Below are 15,971 nucleotides of genomic sequence, written 5' to 3' on the forward strand. Positions count from 1 at the left end.
AATTAAAAAAAAAAGAAAAAACAGTAAAAGGTGTTGAAAAAGCAGTTTTCTTACCCCCTTTTCATTCTGCTGTGTAAATGGCTTAGTAGCTTTCCTCTTTAGAAAACTATTTTTCAAGTTAATCTATTTTTTTTTTTTAATCTTGAAGTTTTCATTTCAGCCTGAAAAACAAACATAACTTCTGTTATTCCCACAGCTCTGCTCCCAGACTTTCTCCCCACCCTGGCACAAATGTTTAGTGACGGTGAGCCATGCAGTTTCTTGAGCTACCCTCTTTTCTTTTTCCTTTTTTAAAAAAAAAATCTCTGCGCCCAACACCTTGCAGGGCTGGAAACTTTTCTGTGTTTAGAGAAGCAGTGTGGAAATAACAAGGTGTTTCAGGATCATTTTGCTTTTTCTCTTGGGGTTTCTTTCTTTTCTTTTTTTTCCTTTCCTCTCCTCTGGTTTTTGCAGGGTCAGGATCTTTAGAAATTAATGTGCATCAAAACCAGGGTAGACTTGTAACTCCCCCCACACCCAGTCACATCTCTCCTTGCTCTTCTGCCTGTGCTGCTGTATAAAAAAAAATAAGGTGATTTGGAAAGTTAAGGAAAACCTCAGCCCAGCAGCACAGTCGTCATGCTCTGAAGAATCTGGGGGGTTTTCTCCAGCCCAGTTCAGGAGATGAGGATCTCCCTTTGCCTCCTCTGGCTGGAGGTTTCTCGGTGGGAAGCTCCTTGCTGGAGTGTGGTGCCTCCTTGCCAGGGGAGCAGCACATGAGCTGATCTCTCTGAACAGGTTAAATAAACAGGACTGTGTTTGGGTTAATTGTCACTGGTTCTGCTGTTCTCCATTACTGATCTATCTGGGAGCCTGGCCAAGGAGCAGATGCGAGAGACAGCATCATCACCTCCCTCCTCGTCCTCATTGTGTCTGGCTTTATCCTTCTTCTTCTTCTTCTCCCCCCACCCCTTTTTCTTTTCTTCCCCCCCCCCCCCATTTTTTTTTTTTTTCTTTTCCCTTTGGCTGAGCAAATAGGCCAGATGGCAGTGAGGGGAACAGACAACAAGTGAGCCATGGCATATGGGCAGCCTGTTTAATTTCGACTCCTGTTGGGAACTAGCTTGCAGGGAGATGAGTTACAAAAGCAGAAGAGGAGGAGGAGTGTGTGTTGGAGGGGAGGGGCAGGAGGAAGGGGAGACCCTTTTTGGGTTGAAGCAGCCCAGCCGAGGAAGTCCGGGGCGCAGGGGACCGAAGCCCTGGCTGCATTCCTGACACAAAGCAGTAAATTAGCTGTTTCCCTGGCAGTTTGTGCAGGAAGTCTTGTCGGCTGCACACGGGGAGGAAAGATGGAGATGTCTGTCCTCAAACGAGGAGGAGGAGGAGGACATGTCTCCAATTTCCACCTCGCCCACCCTCCCCCAGGCACGCTCCAGCCAGTCTTAGGAGCTGCGATGCGGAGACGTTTGCCCAGCTGCAGAAGAGGAATCATGTTGCCCAAGATGATTTCTGTCTGTGCATATGATTGTGTATGTTTTGCTCATACTTTACTATGGATATCAACATGAGATCATCCACTGTAGACTTCTTTGCAGCAAAAGGCATGACTTTTTATGTTTTGTTACAAAACTAAGTAAAAATTTGACACAAAACAAAATGAAAGGCAGTTTAGTAATAATGTAGCTATTCCCCTTTCCCCTTCCCTTCCCTTTTGGCATTCATTTTTCTCTCTTCTGTTTTGCTTTTTGGATTCAATATGTTAGCTTCTTGCTATCTATTCACATCGTTCATGCATTTTGGATTTTGCTGACTGAGACCAAAGTGGGTCTTACCTTGAATGCGTCTCAATGATTTCGGAACAAAATTAGAGTTAATTGCACTAAATTATATACATGTGAGGCTTCCTGGCTTCATTTTGATGAACTGGGACTTTGGGAGACAGTGAGGAGGTGTAGGTGTACTTTTCTTAGTTTTTATAAATGTGTTAATTTTGCATCAGAACTTCTTTGAAATGTAGTTTAAAATGCCTACACAATTTAGGAACTTGAGAAGTTTTATTCCCATTGATGCTCAATGAGATGTGGGGTTCCTTGGTACAGGCTCTCATCTCCTTCACCCCAGAGGCATTTTTAAAAATCTCTCATTTTGGCCAACAACATCCGAATTTTTTTTTCGATTTGCTCCTCTTTGATGGGAACGAGCAAGGAATCCCAATACAATCATCACCCATGTGGACCATTTGGAGCTCTGTGAATATTATCAGCATCCTGACTGGCGAAGTGGGACTCTGGCTCGACGCGCCCGTGGATGGGATTCAGCTGTGCGCTCCATGCTCGTGCTTGGCAGGGTGGGAAAACTCTACAAACCAATTAGCTCTGGAAATGTCGAGCCCTGTTGGCAGGATGCAGACGATCCTGGACCGCGGTTGTGCTCTACGCCTGCACAAAGAACTTTTTATATGACATTAATGCTGCAGAGAAGTTTTTATTCACCAGACAGTCTGCGGAGAAATGATTATGCATCGCCCGCTTGGTGGAGCAGAATTTTAACTTCCAGCTCAGACGTTACTCCACTGATTAGTTTTAACATGAAATAGAAACACAAGCCTGTGATTTATTGGTGAAATATTTAAGATAGATTGTTAAATTATTCAAATAGCAAAGTTTAAAGCAGTCAAGCAAGCAAAAAAAAAAAAAAAAGGCAGCTCACCCAAATAAAAGCTTGGTTTTCCTGAATTTGAAAAATGTACATTTGGACTCGCTAGATATCTGAAACAAAAAGTGCTATTTCAGTGTGAAGAAAAACATGTTTTAAAATGAAAAGTTTCAACCCGATTATCCTCCCAACAAACTTAACCTTGAATCTTTCTCCATCTGATCCCTGCAGACTCTCTTTCATCTGCAGTGCTAGGAATCATTGCAGCCCTCCATCGTTTCCTACCACTCATCTACCACATCTTTGGGCACTCACCCAGCCTGGCTGCAGTCTTCGTCTTTGTACAAATGCTAATTGAGAGGCTTTTTGTCTTACTGTTGATAAACCAGGTGGGGACTTCTCTGGTCTTCTTGCCTGGGGTTTGAATATCACCGCATCTTGTCTTGCACATAGAGTTGATCTACCATCCTACCTTGTGCTGGAGAAAAACCTTGTTGAATCTGCTATACTTGCCTTTGCCCAGTTGCCCTCTGGCATCTATATAACATTATCACGAGGTAAAAATAGAGCTGTCTTCTTAGAGGAGGAGATAGGGATCATGCTCATGGTTTCTAAGGACTCCAGAGTTGTGGCAACAATAGTGTAGACTAGTGAAGTAAAGGGTGAGTAAAGCATAAAGTTTTTTTGTGGAGTCTTAATGCTGATTTCCCCAACTTTTGAGAATAAAATGTGTTGGAATTGCTGCATCCTAAGGAACATTTATTGTTTTCAGTTTCTGTGCGCCTAAGTTTCTCCAAATTTGGGAGAGGTTACTAGCTCCCACAGCCGTATCTGTTCTGAATATAAAATCAGTGTTACACTTTAAAAGCAAAGGCGATTGGACTTTGATATGTCTTCAGTGAAAATGCATTGGAAATGTGCATCAAAATCTATAGACAGCTTTGAAAAATTCAGCCCTTTATCTTCATCTACTCCCATTTCAGCACAAAACAGAAGTGTTTTTCAAGTTTGACCTCCTCTAGTGAGCGCTCCGTCTTGAGCTGTGCAGCTGAGGAGGAGAAAACTTGCAAGGTCTGACTCTTTCAAACATGTGGCAGCTGAAAAAAAGATAATTAGGACAGGCAAATCCAAACAGTGCTTTTACAAATGGTATTTATCTTTTTTTGTGTGTGTGTCTATATTCTACTTCTCCACCTGCCTTCAAAGGGAAGCTGATAAAAAGGGTTTGCTCGGCCTTTTTGTTGCTGTAGGGGGAAGGGTGCCATTTGTGTGCGGTGCTACAAGACAGATGCTGCAGGTGAAGCTACCCCAGAGGGGGCAATCCTACCCGGCGGGGGCAACTCCGGGGACCGAAGCACTTCTTTTTCCTTTTCTCCTCTTTGTGGGTTTGTTGTGCTGTGGGACCAGGTCCTTTATGGCGTGTAGGAGCGGACAAGGGTTTATGGAGCAATCAACTCCAGCAGCAGCGGCGGCGGCAATTGCATAATGCTTCAGCCTTTTGTAATAGATTTTGTGTGTGTGTGAGCTGAAACTATGGCCAGGAGGGAAAGGGATGTGAAACGTTGGGCTTTTTTTTTTTTTTTCCTTGGAAAGAGCCTGTCTGAGTTCCTTTATGCTTTTCAGGCTCGGGGATGAGAGAGAGCGTGCGTATGTGCAAGGGCGTGCGCGCGTCTGTGCCCATACAGTCGCTCAAGTGGGAAAAAACCCCGTTTGTGGTTCACACAGGAGGAATTTCTGATGGAGACAACAGTGCTAAGCAGAAAGGCACATCCTGATCTCTAGCAAGTGAGGGGCACGCTCGCGCACACACGCACACACACATACTCTCTGGGCGCTCTGCATAATACGTGCAAAGCGCTGCCCTTTAATGAACGTAACCTATGGCGGCTGGGATGCAGCCGGCCAGACCTCGCCATTAATAAACTGGGAACATTCTTCTCCTTTTTAGTCCCTTTCAATGCCAGCCCTGTGGTTTGATCTCCCTTGAATGCTGCTCCCCCTCATTTGGGGCTCCAATTCTGAGAAGATTTGGCGCATTGTTTGAGGTCGCAGGATGTCGGATTGATTTCGAAGCTTTTGTATTGACTCCGGGCTCCTGAATGAAGCTGTCATGTGTGTCTGTGGTTGGCTAGCAGGCTGTCCGGCTGCAAGCTGTGCCTTCCTTTGTTGTTTAGGCCTCATTGAGCTGAGGGAAGAGGCTCATTTCAGGGTGATTTACCACCACCCAAACACCAGCTGTCTGTTGTACTGCCGCTTGCCTCCACCTTGGATTCAGTTCTCGTTTCCCTTCGTTTCCCCCCTTCTCCTCTCCCACTCTACCACTGTAGGCACTTGGGCACCGGTTCTTCAAGACGCGTGGATCACCCTGGCAGAACAGTGTAAAAACATAAACACTGAATACATTGTTCTTCCCAACATCATTTATGCACCCATGTGGATTTTTTTTTTAGGGTTCACTGTTGCAGTGCTATATGCATGTTTTCTTCTTGGTGAAAAACTGAACTACAGCCCTAGGGAAAAAAAAAAATAAATAATAAAGCCACCATGTTCCTCTTGGCTTGTTACTAAGTAGCCCATAGTGAAAAACAGTAATGATTTTGCTTAAAAATAGCTACTAAGCTCAGTGGCAGGACAGCAGACTGAATTGCACAGCCTGCCTGGTGCAGGATGTCAGGGGAGGTGGCTGCAAATGTGCTCTCTGGTCATGGAAATGTTGGGATATTCGGATGGATGGAGAAGGAGTCAGAAAAGGACGGCATCGCCTCCCTACATGCTTGTCATTCCTGAGCAGGCACAATCGCTGTGTTTAGGTGGGTATCATGCTGGAGAGCTATTTTGGTGGCGTAAGACAGGAGAGGAAGAAAAGGGAAGAGGCTGCGAAGCGCTGCTCGGCTCAGCTTCACAAAGCTCTTTCAGTACTTCTGTACTGAAGTACTTCTCCGTGAAGAGCCAGGCTGCTTCAGCAGCTGAAATGCTGATAAAAGCCTTGGAAAGGCCACGCTGGAAGCTGTGCTCTTCCCCAGGTTGCCAAGGGCCAAGGCTCAGTTATCTTTTCTGCACCTCACGTTTTCATCTGTTGGTGGGGGACATTTTGAGGGTATTGCAAGGCAGGAGAGATGGAGAGAGCGTGAACAGCTGAAAGCCAGGGCCAGGTTTGGTGAGTGAGACCTTCCAGGGGCCAAGTGGAGATGGATTGTGCCAGCTCCTTGAGAGTGAGGCTACTGCCAGTGTTTTTGATGGCCGTTGCTCAAAATCGAGGAAGGCTGATGGGAACCGAGCAGGTCAGAGCCCAACTGGACCTGCCAGCGGCTGCAAGGTGCATGGCACAGTGCTGCTAAGCTGAGCCCACCTCTTGAGGTGATATTTCCAGCCACAGACTTGGGAGAGCAAGAGGAAGACGGGATCCTCTGGTTAATCCCGGCCAGCTCCTCTGGAGCATGGAGCCTGGCAGCTCCATGGAGGCCCGCCGGTGCCATGTGCATCGCGTCTGACTCCTTTAAACGGGGCTGGCAGCTCCACGCAGGACCGCTCTGGGCAACGCAGCAGCGTCGGGGCTCGCCACAGCCTCCGGGGCTGCCCTGACGGCGGCGATTTGTGTGTGCCCCCACGCCTCCCCCTGGAGCCGCTGGCGTGAAGCGAGTTGTGACCGGCCCTCATTTGACTTCTGGGTGACACAGTTTGGTGTTTCTCGACCACAGGCTGTTAAAACTGGCAACTGATCAGCTCCTGTCACCCGTACAGCTGAGATAATTAAGCCTGTTACTATTACTGTTATTATTTTTCTTCTTTTTCTGCAAAATTTGGCCAACTGTTGGAGCCCGTGGTGCAAGGAGGAGGGTGAGGCCAGCGAGACTCTCTATAAGAGGTGGGATAATGGGACATATGTGCTTTGCTCTTTAGTGCTTGCCGAGGAGCCTTCTTGCTCTTTGCCTTGGGAAGGGGGATGTCTGATGATGGGTGGGAGCCAGCAGAAGGCAAAACGAGCTTCTCCACTGGAAAATTACCTTCTAAACCAGAGCATCGCGTCAAGAGCAGGCAGCACAGGATCATTTAGTAGCAATACATCTGTGAGCTTTCAAGATCACTGTGCTCCTCCCCAATCCTGTTATTAAAAGGCCACGAAACATGGAAATCATGCTCCATAAATTGAGACTGAATGTCTAGATTACCCCGTGAGATGAGGCTCCTCTCTTTGCAGTGCTTTCCTCTCCGTTCCTTGTAAGCATCAGGCGCTGCTGGACGAAGGAGGGAGGGATATATTAGGAGGCAACAACCACAGCAGGATAGCCCCAGCGAGGTGTTTTAATTTCTTAACAAACTCCTTGGGCACTAGAAACTGTAAAATAACATACAGATAAACAAACAAAAACTCACTGACCCTTAGCACCCTGGAGGGCTGTTTCAGATCTCTGAATAAAAGCTGAAGTTGCATACGCATGTTTAATGTAACACAAGGCGTGTGCTGCGGAAAAGCGTGCTTTCTTCTAATCTGGTTCCAGACAGAAGCATCCAAACAGAAGCCCCTTTCCCTATCCCCACTGAACTGCTTGGTGTATGCGAGGAAACCCCTGAATGACAAGGCCTCCATCTGCTCTTAAACGGAGTTGCGACTGGCTGCAAATGTTGTCCATATGCTTTTTTTTTTTTTTTGCCTTTCAACTTAGCTGCGTAATGTTAGACACCTATCCCTAAATTAAGCATCTGCTCATAATAAGCTTTCCTAAAAAAAGGTGGAGGTAGCAGCTAATTCAGGCGATGCACATTAGGAGAGGTGCATCTGCAGTTGGAAAAGGAGATGGGATTATTCATCCAGTGCATTGCTTTCGTTTGCTTTTTTAGGGAATGGAAGAGCCCCTGCATTCTTGTGCTGTCAGGGAAAAAGAAAAAACTGACAAGTTTTGGGTTCATATTCTCCCTCTGCTCTTGATTTTCCAGGTGATTATGGGCAACATCTTGCAATTTCTCTCTGTTAAATAAAGCTGGTGATACTTCCAGTCGGACAGGAGAACATGGCCATTGTTTGCCATGAGCTCAGGTTGCATGACAGTCTAGCCTAGAAGCCAGAGAAGGGTCTAAAAATGGGAGTTTTTCTTTGGTTTGTGGTGTAAAAAGGGCTGGAGTATCTTTTTCAACATAATGACTTTGCAGTGGATACTGGGACAGGTTGACCATCAGCAAGTCATGTATGAATCCAGTTTCCTAAACACAGGTATATGCTGCTGCTATAGGCTGCCTAAGGTATCCCGGCTGTCCATCAGCTGCCTGTTAGGAAATGTGTGGGTTTCCCTTTGGTCCTTTTGTTACTCTAACTTGTCTCATATACTGTGGGGTGCCTAGAAAGTCTCCTTTGGTTAGACAGACAGGTCTCTCCCTGTGCCTCAGTTTCCTATCCCTAACATAGTAATTTAATACAATTGCTTTATATTTTAGTTTAATCACTTCTTTCTGGGGAATGGTTTTCGAATTTAAGAGATTACGGACTAATTGTTGAAGGACTGTAGTAATGGGGCAAGAGCGAAATACCTTTGACAGATGGGAGTCACAGGCAGAGGATGCCAGTTGGAAGTAGTCCCCTGAAAACCTTGAAATTTGACAGGTTGCAATCAGCAGTCCAAACACTGGGTGTTTTGGTTAGGTATCAGGAGTAGGTACAGCCTTTTTTAGTGTCTTTTTTTTTCCCAGCGTCTCTTTTGGAAAGAGGAGAAAAGATAATTTTTGCACATTATCTGACCTTGCTGGGACTTACGAGATGCTGGGGTCACCAAGTAAGAGATCTCACCACACCTGGCAGGTTGCAGGCTCTGCCAAGGTGACCAGAAGTTTATCTGCCTGTTTGTAATTCCTGCCACCAAGGGTGATCTCTCTGCTGTGCCCTGACATTGAACAATGGCTGCAATTCCTTTTAATAGTGCCCTTTCCTTTCCTCATCATTTAGGGCAGAGCACTTCCACTTGGCTAAACTCATTAACTGCTTTAATGTTGAGGTCTTCTTTTCCATATAAATTCATCCAGCTGAAATCTCGTGACTCTCCGTGGCTGCACGTGAACAGATTCTCCCCCTGTTGCCCAGCAGATGCTGAGAGTGTTTATTTTTCAGCTGCGGACAGCAAAAGTCTGAAAAAAAGGCAATGTCTTTGTGTGTGTGTCTATGGGAAAGCAAGTAATTGTGATGGGTTTGTGGGGACTCAATTGGCTGTGTTACTGTTTGAGCTCAAGGAGCATTTTGACCAAACCTGGAATCCTAGCCCCTTTCTGCCATGGTGATTTATCAAGACATCCAAGTCTGATAAGCTCCAAAAACACTTCAGTGAAGAACCAAAGTGACTCAATCCCCAGAAAAGAACCATGTTAACGTGAGAGACCTTGCTGCTCGGACCATGTTCAGTCAGTCTGATGGGTCGTCAACGAAAAGAAAGTGTTTGGGATCAGCTTATTTCCCAAACTGTTGGTTGTAGGCAAAAGGAGGGTGAGGGGACCCTGTTTCTTTGTAAATCTCTGTTGGCCCCAGCGTGTTATCGATGTTGCAGCGTCTGCGCCAGCAGTGTTGGGTGAGGGTGGGCTGTTGAATTCCTGGCAAGGACTTGCCAGGGTTTATTTGGACAAGTTATCCTAATGAGGGCAACTCACACCTGTAGACTTTATTTCACCAAATCTAGCTACACTACAAGCAAGTAAACACTAACTTGGTAAGAGTGAACAGAAATGCTGGTGTGTATGAGCTTTACTTCAAGTCACTCCAGTTTGGTAATTGTACTCTCTGAGCATGAGAAACTTGTTCCTGTTGATGTATGTGCATGAAAACATTGGGTTAAAATAACCGGTTCCTTTTCAGCTTGGCTTGCCCGTATTCCCACTGTGTTTTTCTACACACCTTGCTTTCCTTCTGCTCCTGTCTATGTGACATTCCTGATGCTGTGATATTGGCCTTTGGGGAAGTCTCCTTGGCAGCTTGGGAGCTACCCCTCTGTGGAAGGGTCTCACCCAGAAATGCAGGATGAGTCCACAGGCTTCCCTAAGGCCCTTTCTTCCCCTGCGTCTGGTCATAAATACAAGCCTCTTGGTCTTCAGTGGTTCAGATTGTTCTGATGTTTTTCTTGCCTTATCTCTTATAGGGAAAAGTCATTGGAGATGCAAAACTGCTCATGAGTTGTGGTTGCAGAAAAGGGAAAAATGCTCAAGTGAAAGACTCAGATCAGGTCAGTCAACATGTACCTTAACTGGTGGAAATAAAAGAATGTGTTAACATCTGGTTGATTTGAACTGTGCTGTTGCATATCAGGGTTCCTGAACACAAACGGAGTCGTTGGCATGGCTGACAATGATACAACATTAATGTTTTTGTATTTGTTATTTGTAGAAAAACCCTCAAGCCAGATCAGGAATTCATTGCACTAGAAGCTGCTAATGCCGTAGCCTTACTTACTCCCATCTGGTTTATTTATTCATGAATTCTGTTTCTTTATAGAAATCCACTCCAGGCAATGCCTTTCTTAAAGAATATTGCACTTCCTTGCTAGCTAAATGCATGCAACCTTTGGTCTCGTACTGTAGCTGCCTGGATGGGCGATAGTTAGAGAAACGTGCCATTCGTTGCATGCTTTTGTTCTGAAGTGACACCATCACAAGAACATTCTTTATTGAGGTTCCTCATGATAGACGTGTAAAAACTTGTTCACAAACCGATGGCCAAGTTTCAATATTCATTACTTGGAATGAATGGCCCCACATTCTAAAATTGGTCAAATTGACGTCAGTGGGACCACTTGTAGGGTTCAGTAATTGCAAGCGAGGTGGACTGCGCTCTGAACGACAGCCAGCTGGTGGTCTCTTTCTACCTCTTACCATTTTGCACTTATTCAGACCAGCCAAGTTTGTCTCTGTCAAAATTTTCAGTTAGTATGACCTTCCGGTTTTGTAGTTAAACAGGAGTTTGAATCCGGAGATCATTCTTTCCAAAGATGAAAAAAAATTTGATTTGAGCAGAAACAATTTATAAATATTGCGTCATCCAGTGTTAAATGTGGTAAAGCGAAGCAGTTGATCTCAAATACCAAATAATTTTGCTCTCTAAGGTACCTTGTGAACAACCTGTGACCAGGTATAGACCTGAAGCAGCTTCAAACAGTGTCCACAAAGCTCCAGGAACTCCTGATAATTTACTGATGGGAAAAGAGATGAATTCTCAGGAGGAAAAATGTTTTTCATTTTCAACATGCATGTTCATCAACCCTAATTAATAACAATGTCTCTGAGCCTTGTTCTCTTAATGTCTGAGAAGATCTGAGAACAGATCTAGCTATCCTGCGGTGGGCTCTGTTGTGAGGAACGTTGGTCACACTTATAAATGCTTTGCAGGATTGAGTCTTTCATTGAAGTTGGTGGTTTTTTTCTTTAATTAGTATTTTCAAAATAACAAATTCATTGTCATCAACTATACTATCAGTTCACCATCGAGACAAGGATTCATATTACTTTTCTTCAAAGAATAGCTTCCCATTCTCTCAAATACAAGGTTAATTTTCTCATGTTGAGATTCTAACACATCAGGAGAAAATTAATTTAGAAATGAAACACTTTTACCAATTTCAGTCTTTTGTATTCTGATGTACTCTGGTTGAATCACTCTTGATTTACAGCAGGACTAAAGCAGTGTCAGACTGCTTGTAGTAGAGATTAAAAACGAAATGGGAACATCTTGATTGCAGAGAGGTTTTACAAAACACTACCTCTAACAAACCCTGAGTGTTGAACCTAAAACTCATTGATGGCGATACTTTAATTATAGAGTAGGCAATAGTTTTTGAAGGGAAAAAAAAATCCCACTCTCTTTTATGTTTTCTGGGACAGTGATAAATTATTCTTTGCGTTCGGTTACTTTCTGAACTAATTTTTGATGTCTAGTTATGTGTTGACCATCTCAGTAACTCTTTTTTGCTGTATCAGCATAAACTATTGGGCAAGTGCTTGCTCCAGAGGCTGTAAAGCTCATTCGTTGTGCCCCTGGCAGGGTCCTGTCAGTATTTCAGGGGACAGGAGGTGGATGGGGAGGAAACTAGTATAGGAGGGTGGGTGGCAGTGTGGAACATTTGTCTGTGAATGCAGGACCTCAGCTCAGCTTATAAATTATCCCCTGGGCCTTGTAGATAAACACAGACTTCTATGGTGACATTGGCTGGGAAAGGCAAACACTTGCCGACGATTGTAGGCTAATCCTTCAGGACACTAATTGCCAGAAAACGAAGGAAGCATTATTTTAGGAACAGCTTGTTTCACTCTGTGAAGGGGAAAAACACTGCACTGGATTTAGTTTTGTTTGCAGAGCTTAGTTTTTGTTGCAGAGCTCCTCCTGTGCCCTGTCTCAGATTTTAAAGATTTACCTTCATTATTGTTGTTGGGGGCTTTTTCTTTTTTTTTTTTTTTTTCCCGGTCTTGCTTTGTGTTTTCCTGTAATGCCTCTGTAAAGTTGTGTGAAAATGCAACTTAGTTTTCATTTTCATTAATGTACACATAAATAGATACGTGGGTTTTATACCATTAACTATTTAAAGGTTTGAGACTAACCAGCTACTTGTCGGCTGAATTTTTGTGAAAGGTGATGCTTTGCAAAGATTTTAATTTTTTCATTCTTTTAAGTTAATTTGGAAACTTGCAAAAAGTCCTAGACACACTGCCCCACCAGTGAAAATCCCCAGCTGAACCAAGTCATGACCCCATTGCTGAGGATTTCGTGTACTGACATTTCTCCTGTACGCCTCTAGAAGAGAAGGTACCTTAACCTCGTTGACCTGAGACCTGCTTCCCTGAGTCTGGCATCTAAAGGCACCCATCTGCATGATATTTTCCATGGTGCAAGTCACCAGCGTGTAAATCCTGGCCCTGTCACTGTCGAGGGCAGAAGTCCAAACAGGTTCACATGGGGCTGGGATTTCACAAGAGTCACAAGGAACCCAACCTTCCTTCTGGATTTGCACCAGAGCAGGAGAGGGACTGGTGGTCTATGTTGTGTGGCCTCTCAGTCGAAATCAAACCCTACAAGATAGGTGGAAGCCTAAGCTGTGCAATATAAATCCCACAAAAGCTTTGAAAACCTCAAAGGGAATACAGCTGAGTGCACTGAAGAACTAAAGTCCCATCCTCCGTGGATGGTCTTGATGAAGCTTTGGGTCGGTGAAGCAGGATGACTGAGAGGAGTCCCAAAATAAGGCCACCTCTTGGCAGCAAAACCCCTGTGTCCTTGGCTGCCATTGGTACCATTGCCAGTTGTTTGTGTGCTCTGTGGGAGGGAAATTCATCTGTGCTCCAAGGCCCAGAACCAAGTCTCTGCACCACAGACATCCTACTGTAATTGTAAGGTTCATATATGCTCTTCAGAATGGTTATTACTTTCCCAGTAATTTATGCCTCCCCATAAATTATTATACTGTTGCTTATTATTTGAGGTGCGTTTTTGCATAAGAATGGCAATCCTGGACTAGGATTTCCTTGCACTAAGTAGTATATTAACATAAAGCAGGAAAGATGGTTCCTGGGGAGTGATTTCATTTGTGTACTTTCTGAGGAAAACATAATGTCATTTAAAAACAGGGGGAAAATGTGTGGGTGGACAAATAATGTGCATATTAGAGGTGTGCATAAGGTTGAGAACCAGAAGTGGCAGAGTGCTCCATATTCTCAACACATGCAGCTCTGCCTTCTCAGGGTTTAGTTTTATTTGTTTTCCATCGCTTCTCCCAAAAGGTAGGCGGCTCATCAATGTTTAACTGCTCTTACCCTTTAATTTTTTTCTTTTTTCTCTTTGCTTAACTTTTCTGGTGGCTCGCATGAGCTTAAGTGTTACTGAGAACTGTTACAGATCCTCCTGTCCTTCCGTGTGTTTGTTTTTGGTTTTAATATGACAAATGTATGCCTCCTCTGGAAACGGTATCCATGCTGCAGAGTAATTATTTAGTGAATGGTGGATCCAGTTCATGTTGGCAAGGATCAGATTAATCATTATTAATCATGACCCCTCTGACAGTAACCTCATCCCTTGCCTAAGTGCTGCTCTTTATTAAGAAGTAATAGCTATTAGGGGATGGCTGGGCCACTGCTCTCGTTGCACCGGCACGGGGCTCAGGACTTCTGGCAGGAGGCAGAGGAACTCGGTTCAAAATTAAAAATAGACGCACATCGTCCAAGTTCCAGAAACGAAATAGGCAGCTTCCCCTGTGGGCTTCTTTGGCCTCATCTGAGTGTCCTTCTTTCCCCTGAAACCTCCTGAGAGTTTGCCTCTTTCCAAAGGTTGAATTCAGTGTTGGGGTTGAAATAATCTCTCTGATGCTTTTTTATTTGTCCGCTTGATTTTCTTTTTTAAACTTAGGTAGATCCCAGTATAACCTAATGCACGTGCAGTCCTTGCAAGGATAAGATTTTAAGGTCTATTCTAGTGGTCGTAGCAGGTTTCAACAGCTGACGAGACTGCAGATGAACTTAGCTTTCTGGGACTCCAGTTGTACCAAGCAGACCCCAAACCAACCACCTTTTTTTGAGGATTTCTGGATTCCTTGAAGAAACACTGCACTGTTGAGGTGAGGCGAGCAGCACTGTTCACCTTGTGCACAAAGTTGTGAGGATTCCAGCTTCTCTCTCCAGGTCACTGGACTGGGGATTGCAGGCCTGTGTGTATATATATATATATATATCTCAAAATATATCTCCTTACCACTTGTGTCACCAGAGATCTGCTGAGAGTAGACAGTAGTTTAATTCATAATTATTCTGGTTTTCCTAGCAGTACAGGTTCTTTTTGAGAAGGTGAGGCAGTGCTATCAATGGATGTCATCGTTATTTCAGCAAAAGCACAATGACTTAAGTACTGGATTGAAACCAATCTCCCCAATCCCCTCACCCCCCAAAATCCACCTTAATTACTTTTTAAAATGTTTTCATTGACTGTATGGAAATCCAGGACAAAACCCTTTAGAAGAGAGCAAAGGAAAGAAAAACATCTTTTGTCTCCATCTAGTTCTTCGATACCTGGAGGGTAGCAGTAGAATCTTGGAGCAAACCTGCCACACTCTTTTGATCTCTGCCAAAGTTGTTGTGGGAGTAACACTGTTTAATGGTTGAAGGAATTTATTGAAGAATAAAAGTACCAGCAAAGACAAAGGGACCAATACAAATTATCTGGTAAACCACTGTCAAATTTTACGTGCTCAGGGCTACTGGTAATTTCCCGTCTTAAAAAAACAGAGGGGGAGTTTGGAGGGGAGGGAAGGAGGGTAAAAAGTATATAAATAAACCCACCTCTTTAAATAGCTAACTGGCCTGGCCTGAACTGTGTCAGTGCTAAGTTCCTTTGGCAGCCGGCGCTGTAATATCTGTTGAGGGTGTAGCAGCGGGATGAGACCAGGTTTCGGAGAATCTGCCTTAGCTTTGCTGGCTCTCCCTTGCATTCTTCCACTTGTCAGCAAAAAATGCACTGAAGCATGAAATGAGGGAGTGCAAAGGCTCCCGCACTCCATCTGAGCAAGTCTGGATCACACCCCCAAGGTTAATGTTTCTCTCCACTAAAAGAAATAAGAGTAATAAAAATAAATGAAAGCATTGGCTGACTTGGAAATACATGAGTGGAAGAAAGCAGGAGGAGAGAATTGGGGGAGTGAAGGTATGCTGTCCACCGTCTCCTGCTCTGAGTTTATGGCAGAGTTTGAATCTCTACTTGAAAAATCATTGGATTCTGTACAAGTTATACAAAGCTAAAACAAGAAGTAAAATACAAAGAGAGAGGATGTTAAATGTCTGAGGTGTCTGGGCGGTAAAGCACCCTTAAAAATATTTCCTTCGCTGAATAAAGCAGGCTAGGTGATCATACAAGGAACATGGGACTATAGGAAACTGTCCTAGATCATCCAGTCCTTTGAGATCTCGGGGAACTGTTACATATAGCACCACTGACAAACATATTCCTTTTGGCGCTGGTACCTATTATAAGCAAACCTTGTAGCTTTGTCATTATGCTCATCCCACCAATTAATCTTTTCTTTTCCAAAATACTTACTCATATAATATTTCTGCGTCTTGTTCCTGCTGCCAGATCAGGGTGTTTTTCCCCCCATGATAAGAATGTTGGTCTCAGTAAGGTGGACCACCCTTGCTTTTCCGTTCACCCACCGCAATTTTCTTGCTGCTGGTGGTGCTGTAGGGGGAAAAGAGTTCCACTTGGTGAATCAAAATGCTGTAGAAAATTTAATCTCAGGAAACTTTTTTTAAAAGCTGGAAATCTCTTCCTCTCAATGGGATCTGATTGGGGACAAGAGGTATTTGAATGAGAGACTCACCAGCTGCCTTTTCTCTGG

The 15,971-nt window shown here is 44.2% G+C and overlaps 1 protein-coding gene across 1 annotated transcript in view; it reads left to right on the plus strand.

Moving 5' to 3' along the window:
* The window catches only part of SETBP1 (SET binding protein 1), a 261,441-nt gene that overhangs the window by 40,899 nt on the left and 204,571 nt on the right, over positions 1 to 15,971 (plus strand). Inside the window, exon 3 of the mRNA XM_050912893.1 lies at positions 9,747 to 9,830. Coding sequence (XP_050768850.1) covers positions 9,747 to 9,830 — 84 coding nt within the window. The remainder of the gene's footprint in view (positions 1 to 9,746; positions 9,831 to 15,971) is intronic.

The sequence above is a fragment of the Gymnogyps californianus genome, chromosome Z, assembly GCF_018139145.2.
Source record: "Gymnogyps californianus isolate 813 chromosome Z, ASM1813914v2, whole genome shotgun sequence".
Taxonomy (NCBI): Eukaryota; Metazoa; Chordata; class Aves; order Accipitriformes; family Cathartidae; genus Gymnogyps; species Gymnogyps californianus.